Source organism: Spea bombifrons, chromosome 4 (assembly GCF_027358695.1).
Source record: "Spea bombifrons isolate aSpeBom1 chromosome 4, aSpeBom1.2.pri, whole genome shotgun sequence".
Taxonomy (NCBI): Eukaryota; Metazoa; Chordata; class Amphibia; order Anura; family Pelobatidae; genus Spea; species Spea bombifrons.
The window spans coordinates 104308089-104318861 of NC_071090.1; the positions used below are offsets into that span (position 1 = coordinate 104308089).

The following is a 10773-nucleotide window of genomic DNA, read 5'->3' on the forward strand; positions in this document are numbered from 1 at the left end:
ACACAGAAACGGGTATCACACTCGAACAACGATATTTTTAAAATGGCCACTAAGCTCTTGTCACTAAGAGGGAGCTATATTTATCTTTGGTGCTGCCATAAGCCTAACACAGGGCAGTGCCCCCACACACTGCGGTCCTAATGCTGAATATGATGTCATATCTCAGTGTGCCGCCATTTAAACGTGCGCAACACTGGACAGAAGTAAGCTAGTGTTTCTTCCATAGTGTTAATGGTCTGGTTGAGGATATCAGTGATCTCCCTTTTAACTGGCCCATTAAATAGTGGTGTTACAGCAAGCCTGATCACCCAAAATGGCAACTGACTCCTTGGTATGCTGGAGGGGGGCTGCCACTGCCCTGGACCTGCTGCCCTAGGAGAAAAACTGCTGGTCATGACGGGGTTATTCTAGTGTTTCCATGCATGATTTAATTTGATTAAATAATTTAGTTGATGTAGGGCTTGGTACAAGATTTGAAACCCACAGCGCCCAACTTGTTACATCTCTTTATAACCTTTGAATCCTCAATCATCCCTTTCTTTTACTGAATTATATTAGTAATATTATTATATTAGTTATACTATTATATGATTTATTGCTGGAATTATATTCTTTAGTAGTTTATGGTTATTTGTACGGCTTACAACGTCATGTTATATACTCAACTGCTCGCCCGAGCAATCTAATGTGATAGTAACTGTACTCATAATCCCCATCCAAGTCGGTGGAACCCGGAACATAATTACAGCGGTACTGAGGCTCGGGGGCCGTGTTTTCCTTCGGAGCGCTGCACAGCGGAAGTGGAACTATCTGCGCTTCTCCACGTGTGTACAGGAGGCGCAGACCGGGAACATGGGGAAAGACAAGGTGAGTGGAAAGGGAATTAAAGGAGACGATAGCTGTGAGTGCAAAATATTCTATGACGTGGGGTTTGGTGAGAAAAAGATATAATCATGCCTGTAAGTGGCCGCGGAGTGAACGAGACCTGTTAGTGAGGCCGGGGACGGACCGTGGAGCTGCGCGTTGATCGGAGTTGAATTGGGGGACACCGGCAGTGTTTTCAGAAATGTAATATGTGGGGTGTTCAGGATTAGTGTCTGTTTGCAGCATACGTAATGGAGACATATGGTTAACTGGCGTAAGGGAGACAGACTATACGTGATTGGGGATGTGGTGAGGCGTTAGGGGTTGGTGCAGATGATGGACTTTGCAGTGGTGATTTTATCATGATTTACACGAAGTAAACGCTCTGATGCACCATATTATATACCTAATAACATTTCTTTACGTCGGGAAGGAAGATAGCGGTTTCCTCCTGCTTCCAGTAATAAAGCCTGATCGAAGCGGGGAACCGGCAGAAAATTGCAGTGTTTTCATTGGTAAAATACGGGCGTTTGTGTGGATCAGAAATCACTTTGTGTTCCTTTAGTCGTTATCTGATACCAGTGATTAGTACATATCGGTGAGCCATGGATTTTAAACGTTTTCTGACGCCCAATTTTTGAGGGCATTATTTATTAGTATTATTCAGGCTTTATCCTGTCTTTTTTTTTTTGCTTCTCCCAGACTAAGAACCAAAAGAAGCTCAAGGCGGCAGCGAATCACAATGCGGAAGAATCGTTTACGGCCGTGCCCCATTCATTTGTTTTCAATCGTGGACAGATCGGAAAAAATGTACAGCAGCTGATCCTAGATGTCAGGCGGGCAATGGAGCCGTATACTGCTACATCCCTCAAGGTAATAATTCAGAATTATAATACGATAGAGTAATAAAGGTAACTCCAATGTAGGAGTAGCCAAAAGGTAGCTCTGCCATGTGACAACTGTCATGAAGTTTTTCCGTAAGCCTGAGGTGCCTCATGCATTTAAGTAGTCAATTCAAATTGTGAACAAGAAGCTCCAAGATGTAAGGCCACGGTAGGTACCAGGTTCTCGATCTTTGCCTTCTGGGGCCTGCGTTCACCACAGGGGGATATACAGTCCCTTCCTTCCCTACTAGACTGAAGTCTTAGGAGGGCTGAATCTTCTAGGGTCTCCTAGAAGAGGGACCCACTGATTTTTTTTTAAAGTGAAACGTGTGGAGAGCCATTCCTGGCCCCATGGCTGGTGTATTAAAAATGGCCATAGTTTAGATGATTTTGAGCGAGGGGTAAAACAAAATACCTGCTTAGCAATTAGTGCACAAAACTGTGCTGATACCCTGGAGGACAAAACAAGGGACTCTAAGCACCTGGGGTTTTAAAGAACCTAAAGGCCAGAGGATCAAGCTTTTCCCTCACGTCACGGGTAACCACTTGATCTTAGCCAAAATGCTGAGAAGCTTAGTCAACCAGTAGATGTACTCCAATCTTAATGGATACAGCCTGAACATCACGGGAGTTGTCATTCGCATCAAGGAGTTACCTTTTTGCCAGCTCCAATATAATTTAAGGCAAAATTATTTTTTTCTCAGAATCCCTGAAGAAGTTATAATTTAGGTTAATTGACATGAGTGATGTGGGGGCATTGAGTAAGTATTATATATGAAGAACAAATCAATCACAGTAAGGCATAAAACTAAGAGCGAAATAAATGCCGGTACTTTTAATATAGGTAATAGCAAACATAAGGGATCACTCATTTGTCTGCTTGCTTGCCTTCTTTTGTATTAATATTATATGGTGCTGTTATGGTAAGGCATTGATGCCTTTCCTGTGCCTTGAATCTGAAAGTCATATGGCCCATACTAGATAACTCTTTTACACTGTAGGTAATTTAAGTAACTTATGAAATTAGTAAACACTATTGGGAGAAGCAAACTGTGTTGCTGTTCCAAGAGATAAGGAGGTCCTACTTCTCAAATTAACTTACCATATATCCTTATTTTGGTGTGTTTTTCCTCTCCAGGTTCGAAAGAAGAATGCTTTGAAGGACTTTGTGGCTGTAGCAGGTCCCCTTGGAGTCACACATTTTTTGATCTTCAGCAAAACAACGGAAAATGTCAACTTTGTAAGTGATGACATTAGAATATCTACAGATAAAACCAGTCGGAGAAAACTGTAACCGCAGGGCTGTTGGCCAAGGTGATGCACTATTAGAGAATACAGATGAAGCCCAGAGTTTCATGGCAAATAAGAACTATTCAGTGTGCCTTGGTCTTGTCTTGGATCAGGAGCCGTATGCTTATCCCGTGCGTCTTTAAACTCCCTCATTGTATTATCCTCTACCACTTCTGCTGCGGGACTCATCCGCTTATCTACCGCCCTCTCAGTAAAGTGAATGATGACCAGGAATAAAGATGAGGATCTCTGTAAAAACATATTTAGCAGCAATAAATTAAAGCATTTTTAATATTGAGTGAATTGCAAAGCTTATATAGGACTATTAAAGTACTTTGAGTCTATTGTAATACGCAGGGGATTGCGAGTAAACGTTTTCCTGTCTTTCCCCGTGCAGAAATTTGTCCGTCTACCCAGAGGACCAACCCTGAGCTTCCGAGTAATACAGGTCTGTATAACATAATGACTTTGTGAATCTTCTGTCCTTTTAAACCCTCATTTATTTCTGTCCTCTATGCGAATACGGTATTGCAGAAGCCTCCGTCCAGGTTGTAACCTCCTGTGTATATCCTACGTTTGTTGACCTCTCTTTGATTTGCCGTTGCTTCTTCGTTTCAGTACTCCTTGGTGAAGGATGTTGTCTCTTCTCTGAAGAAACATCGGATGCATGAGCAGCAGTTCACTCACCCGCCTCTCCTCATACTCAACAACTTTGGCAACCAGGGCATGCAGGTCAAGCTGATGGCTACTATGTTTCAAAACATGTTCCCGTCGATCAATGTACACAAAGTAAGTGTGCTGGGATTGTTCAATGGGCTTGTGTTTATCAGTTATCGGGTTGTGATAAAATAGACCTTTTCCTCTGTGTGCGTGTCGTCGTTGGAGAAGAGATATTGGTTGTTTATCAAAGTTTATCCGCAGCTACCCGTTTGATTTGAGTTATTATCCTGCTGCGTAGAACCAATTTTAACTCCACTGACCCTTCTCCGCGATAATGTTGTCACTTTTTGGTCTCTGTGGTAGTACAGAGGAAATGCTTTACGTCCTGCACGTTCCTTCTTATAATCTGTCTTCTGTCTTTTATTCCAGGTAAGCCTGAACACCATCCGCAGATGCATCCTCATTAACTATAACGATGACACTCAGACGCTTGAATTCAGACATTAGTAAGTGGTTAATGATGTGTGAAACAGACTATAGCAGGGTCGTGCATACAGTGTGTTGGGTGTTTGACAGCTTTGGTTTTGTTTATTTTTAAAAGTCCTATTTCTGTGGCGCAATCTGTGTGTATGTGGAATGGACAGAATGCAATATATATAACACGTTGCCTGTTTTTTTTTGGGGGGGGGGGATTTATGGGACAATAGTTATAATTTTAGATCCTTTACTATTTTAGTCTTCTGCACTTCATTTTTTTGTAATACCATAAAAAAAAAAGCTCTGCGAAGTGTGTCTATATTTGTGACATGCCATGGACGTCCATCTGTACGCTTGTATTTGTATCCGTCATGCAGCAGTCTGAAGGTAGTCCCTGTCGGAATGAGCAAGGGAATGAAGAAGCTTCTTCAGGAGAAATTTCCCAACATGAGCCGTTGGGAGGACATCAGCGAACTGCTGGTCAAGTGAGTGGACTTTAGGAGTGTTGGTACATATGTTTCAGCCATTTTTCCTTTGATGTCTAAAATGGGGGTTTCTGGAATTTTCGCTTGTTGGAACTATTTTCTTAAAAAGTAAACTTTTGTTTGATATTGTTCCATTAAATGATCCGGCCACCATTGCAGACAGTCGTGTGATATCTGGCTAATACTTAGACGTTACACTAAGGGTTGTAACAGTGCTAATGGAAGCCATTAGCCCCCCCCCCCCATGTGCTTTCATAAGAATTGGTATTTAAAAGGGAACAGCCACCAAATTCCTTTCTTATGAAAATTTATATTATACATAATATACAGCTATGTAAAAAACATTATATTATGTGAAATCTGTTTTGAAAGTAAAAATATTGCATTGTTTTATAAAAGCTCTTGTAAAGTAATAAAAAAAAATGGTGTAAGTTGCCTTAGAGAAAAAAAAACGACTACAAGATTTATATAAGAAATATCTGAGAGCGGCTATAGGTGTAGAGAGCTTTATTATTTGATGTTTTTATATAGCTATCTATTTGACTTGGCTAAAAAAGAGGTATGGAGGGCCCTGCTCAAGCGAGCTTACAATCTAGAGGGAGTTGAGGGGCCGTAAAAGGGCCACTGTTGGGGACAGACCAGCCACACTAGTATGAATATTGTCCGAAGGCAGGAGAGGGACAAGGAAAGCTGAGCGAAGGAAGATTTGGGACTTTTGGTTCAAGACCAAAAAAGGTCTCCTAAAAGGTGACACGGTTTTAACTCTTGTAATTTTGTAACCGTTTCTTTTTTGCAGAGGCGCCAACCTCTCGGAAAGTGAGGCGGAACAGGACGGAGACCATAATATCACAGAGCTGCCGCAGGTGTACGCTGGTCGAGGAAACATGAAAGCTCAGCAGAGTGCCGTGCGTCTGACCGAGGTGAGACCACCGTGTATAAACTGGAAGGGTAGAATGTGTTTAGTGGTCCGGGGCATCTCCGTGGGCACAACAGATTGAAACATGTGAATGAGGCAATACTCTCTTCTGTTCGCAGATCGGCCCACGGATGACGTTACAGCTGTTGAAGATTGAAGAGGGTTTGAGTGATGGCAAAGTGTTATATCACAGCTTTGGTAAGTGCGGGGCGGCCGCTGTATCTTTATACTAGCAAAGACCAAGTGGAGCAGCTGCGGTGTGTTTGAGGTTTAAATCCTTTTTAGGATCCTTCTCTTAATGGTTACTTTTTTTGTTGTTGAAGAATAGCTCTCTCATATTCACATTCTCCCCTTTCTTCTGGAGAAGTGCAGAAGATCCTCTAAAGAGCATATGTGTTGGGTTTTAAATTGAAATTGTATGCTTCTCTTTTTCTGCCAATATTTAGAACACTGTTCTGTGTAAAACGTATTTTATACACAATCATCATTCGCTCAAAATGGTTTAGAACTCTCTAGGGCGCTCCCACTGCAGGGTGACAGACAGGAGGGAGCTATGGGGCACGGAGTCTGTCCCTCCCACCGCAGGGTGGCAGACAGGAGGGGGCTCTGGGGCACGGAGTCTGCCCCTCCCACCGCAGGGTGACACAGACAGGAGGGGGCTATGGGGCACGGAGTCTGTCCCTCCCCCCGCAGGGTGACACAGACAGGAGGGGGCTATGGGGCACGGAGTCTGCCCCTCCCCCCGCAGGGTGACACAGACAGGAGGGGGCTATGGGGCTCGGAGTCTGCCCCTCCCCCCGCAGGGTGACACAGACAGGAGGGGGCTATGGGGCACGGAGTCTGTCCCTCCCCCCGCAGGGTGACACAGACAGGAGGGGGCTATGGGGCACGGAGTCTGCCCCTCCCCCCGCAGGGTGACACAGACAGGAGGGGGCTATGGGGCTCGGAGTCTGCCCCTCCCCCCGCAGGGTGACACAGACAGGAGGGAGCTATGGGACATCTGCTCTATAGATCGTCCCTGTGGTGGGAAGGGTTACAGGAGATTGCTGCTTTTCTACACACAGTGTTACGATCTGATTTATTTATATTGATCTTTTTTAATTTATTTTTCTTGTTCTACAGTCAAAAAGACAGAGGAAGAGATTAAGGCCATGCTGGAACGAAGAGAGAACAGACTACGACAAAAGCACGAAAGGAAGAAGAAGCAGGAAAAAGACGTAGAGCGTAAAAAGGAGCAGAATGAAGCGAATAAGTAAGTCAGTTCCTGGGTGATGAATCGTCAAAGTGGTGCAGATGGTGTGCTGTGATTGCCCACATCTGTAAAGATTGTCTGTATGGACTCTGGGGTTTGTGCTGGGATTCATGGGGCTCGCTCACCTATTTGTCCCAGACTCTTCAGGTTACACAATTCCAGGCAGAGACGTTAGACCAACTCACTGTTGGATTCATTAAACCAGCGGGTATTTTATTATAACGAGCAGAATTAGGAAAGTATATAGAGGTTTTAGAGCGGGGCTCTCATAAGACCACCAGTCTTGCCAGGAACTTCGTATGAGTTTACCTCCGATGCCCATCGTTTGGTGCTGCTCCAACTTCTCCTTTTGGTGCATTCTCCTCCATAACCAGTACATTGACCCTTTCAACACTATCCTGTAGACCTGTAGAGAGTAGAGTTGAGGTCTCATTCCTATGTCCTTCAATCTCTTGGAACTGATTTCTTAAGAGTGTTGTTTTAATATAGAGATCCGGTCTGTAACCTGATTATTTAATTTTTTTCGTTCCGTCCACAGGAAACGTAGCTTAGCCGGTATGAAACGGAAGAACGATGCAGATGGTGACAGCGATGCCGAAGATCCTGGGACCTCGGGGGAAAATGATCCCGCCAACATATCTGAAGATGATGATGCTGAATATTACAGGCAGGAAGTTGGAGAGGAGCCAGATCAAGGTATCTGAACAATTAGAGCCTTGGTGCCTTTTTCACCAAAGTTTCAGTTTATTCTGTTCCCTGTATTCTGCTTATTTATTGTTGTTTATCTATGAGAGCCCATTCTGACTTTTTTTATGCAGTGTCGCTGTTTAATCTTCTTAAGCCTTTGTCACCTTCTCCCATCTTCCTATTTCATTCACTGCCCAAAAGGTATATCTCAGGAATCATTGCTTATCACATGCTGCCTTATTTCTTTGTAGATCTGTTCCTCCATGGCAGTAAAAAGAGGTCATCATTCAGACAAAACTCAGGTCCTCCAAATAAGAGATTCAAAGGATCTCAAGGACCCCAGAGACCAAGGGGGGAATCCCGGTCTCCCGGCGGTCAGAAAAAGCATCCAAAATTCAAATCCTCCAACCATCGAGAAGCGCGGAGTCCCAGGCCAGGAAAACCCGGACAGAAACACTTTAAAAAGACAGAGGGACATAGATCGCGAAAAAGTCCCGTTGCCAAGGGCAACAAAAAGACCACTGGATTCAGGAAACCGGGAGCATTTGGCTCTAAGACCCCCAAACCCGGTCAAAAGCCACGAATGGGTTCAAAACATAAAATGGCAGACAGGAAGGGTAAACCTTTCAAGCAGGGTAAAAAAGGCAGATAAAGAGAGAGTAAACTATTCCTGTAAATACCAACATAATTCTAGTCTTGAAAATGCTCTTAAAATAATAAAGTGTTTTCGCTGTATTTTGATAATGGACACCATGTTTAAAACTGTGTCGAATGGTTTGTTTATTCTGTCAAGTACAATAGCTGGATTTGTGTGCATAAATGTAAAACTGTCTCAAATATTTTGTGTTATTTGAAACAGTCCCAGAATATTGAGGACTGGCCAGCATCCCAATCCGCCTCATTCTCGAATCCACATAGGGTGCAGGAATGAAAGGCGAGCGCATAACGTTAAAGCAAGCCATCGTACATGGGATGATAATGCATAGAGGTGGATAATGAGAACCCCTCCCTAACAGTGGACACTTAGGCGAGGATTTAAGGACATGTATGATACGTGGTGTCCCTGAGTTCACACTCAACGTACGGTGTTATTGGTATACATTGTGCGTGTATGGGTTTGGCCACAGACTAAAAAATAAAATTCCTTGAAGTGCTGCTCCAGGCCATGTTGAAAAGCTTTTATTTGCGGAATTGTGTTTTTACAATCATTAATGAAATGACCAAAAGTAAATTGTGAAATAAATGTGTGGCATAGCTGGGTTTATTCCCTTGCTACCAAAGAAGTCCTGTCATTTGCAAAAAACAAAGACACAGAACCTAAGAGTCAAGTGAAGAGGGAACCAGATCAGAAATGATGTAAAATATGGAAACTTTAAGGAACTGGTTCCAGTTCCTCTGAAGACAACCTAACAATGCTTGCTTTTGTGTTACCTGGTGCTTGTTCCTGCCAAAAAATAACGGCAACATTTACATGATTCAAAACAACCAACAAACAGGCATTGTATTCACAATTTAATTTATGAGCACTCTTTGCTGTCCCTATACACATTATTGGGACTTTTATGGCTGTAAAACACAGATGACCTCATAACCAGCTAGACTACTATGAGGTAGGGGTCTATCGTAGGACAATTACATCACACGAGGAATCTCTTGGCAAATTAGAGCCATTTGGCCCGTCTAGTCTGCACAATTTTTCAGGTGTACAGACTCAATCCTTAATCAGTCGTTGGTCTCCTCTTCCGTTCATGAGCCATTATGTCTGTCCCATGCATGATTAAACTCCCTCACTGTATTGGCCTGTGTCGCCCCCCATCTTCTGATGGGAGGCTGTTCCATTTATCTACCACCCTCTTGGTAAAATAAAAACTGTACATCTTAACCTCTGACCCTCCAGGTTTTATGGTCTCTTATTCTAATATTTCTCCTCTAAAATAAGCATCCCTCCTCCTTTATTTAAATATTTCTATGACATCTCCTCTCTTATTTCCGCCATGCCCCAAGCTCTGTAAAAGATGGTAGAGGCGATCAGGCGCCCTGATGTCTCGCTGCTCAACGGGCCGGTTACAGCATCCCCAACCAGCACATTTAGATGATGGAGGCTATGCTGCCTCAACACAGCTTCTATAGACTGTATCAGAAGGCCCTACATTTTGCCTACATGGAAGAGAGAGATGGCGGAGTGGTTAGTGCTCTAGGTCGGGCATAGGGCACACAGTGGTTTGTTATATATGAGTGGACTTTTCCAGCCAGCAGTGGCTTGTGCAAGGAAGAAATGGTTGCCTCCTTCTGGATGAAGTCTGGCGGACTTCCTGGATGCCCACAAGAAAATGAGTTTGCCTCATATCCATTATAGTTAAATCTGTGAAATTCTTGCAAGTCACCATATGAATCAACTCATGTTAAGTATCAGAAGTGAGAATAATGAAAGACAAACTATTATATGTTTCTGTAAATCACAACTTTCCATTTTTGCATCCGTGTAACATATCCACAAAGTGTGACCTGTGAAGGTAATGTGTTGGTGAATAGTGAATGTGTTTCACTTTCCATCATTATAGAACAATTCTTAAAGAAAATGTTAAACGCGTTCTCTAGCTGTCAGCGTAGTGGTCCCAGGATGGATTACTCACAAGTAACACAATAAAGAGCGCTTCATCGGGATGTCCAATCATCAGTGATCCATAATGGACATGGTTCAAATAAGCAAAGAGAAAACCATCATTGTTATGATTAAATGGACAATGGTAACAAAGATAAATCACATGTTACGCATTTGCTAATCTAATTTGCATAATTATAAGTGCATAATTATTAATGCATTCAGTCTATCATAAATACTTTATATAGCTGCCGTTTTAAGATATATATGGGCATTAACTGCCACCTCCAACATGACAGCTGAGCACTTTGTGTCTGGGTAGCTGATGCTTAATAATGAAGCTCAATAGGAAGTTCTGAGCTTCTGACCCATTGGAGGTTATTGTGAGTCAAGGAACCGGAAAGTAGGAGTAGGGATTGCTACAGACAAAGTATAAAGAGAAAACAAGATCATTTAGATATTAGAAGAACTAGAGAATCAGCAAACATCCTTTGGAATCTCCAGAGAAGGTGGTGGGGTTGGCTTATGACATCATACTGATCTCTACTCATGTTCAAACACTCATTATTCCATTTATAATGCACACAAAGCAAGTCTCCGCTAGGAAAATGATATCTTTTAGGATTTTTATTTTAGAACATAAGCCATAAAGGTTC

At 42.9% G+C, this 10773-nt stretch overlaps 1 protein-coding gene across 1 annotated transcript; it reads left to right on the forward strand.

The window, feature by feature from the left end:
• Nucleotides 1-796: 796 nt before the first annotated feature.
• PPAN (peter pan homolog) lies at nucleotides 797-8693 on the forward strand. Its single transcript, XM_053464847.1, has 12 exons — nucleotides 797-867; nucleotides 1567-1737; nucleotides 2887-2988; nucleotides 3436-3486; nucleotides 3657-3827; nucleotides 4128-4204; nucleotides 4553-4660; nucleotides 5457-5580; nucleotides 5696-5774; nucleotides 6699-6828; nucleotides 7367-7524; nucleotides 7767-8693. The coding sequence occupies exons 1-12, from the start codon at nucleotides 853-855 to the stop codon at nucleotides 8165-8167; spliced, it is 1587 nt and encodes a 528-aa protein (XP_053320822.1). The 5' UTR covers nucleotides 797-852; the 3' UTR covers nucleotides 8168-8693.
• The last annotated feature ends 2080 nt before the right edge of the window (nucleotides 8694-10773 follow it).

Coding starts and splice junctions, on each gene's coding strand:
- PPAN (XM_053464847.1), top strand. Junction 2,989..3,435: donor CAACGGAAAATGTCAACTTT/GTAAGTGATGAC, acceptor TTCCCCGTGCAG/AAATTTGTCCGTCTACCCAG. Junction 6,829..7,366: donor GAGCAGAATGAAGCGAATAA/GTAAGTCAGTTC, acceptor TTCCGTCCACAG/GAAACGTAGCTTAGCCGGTA.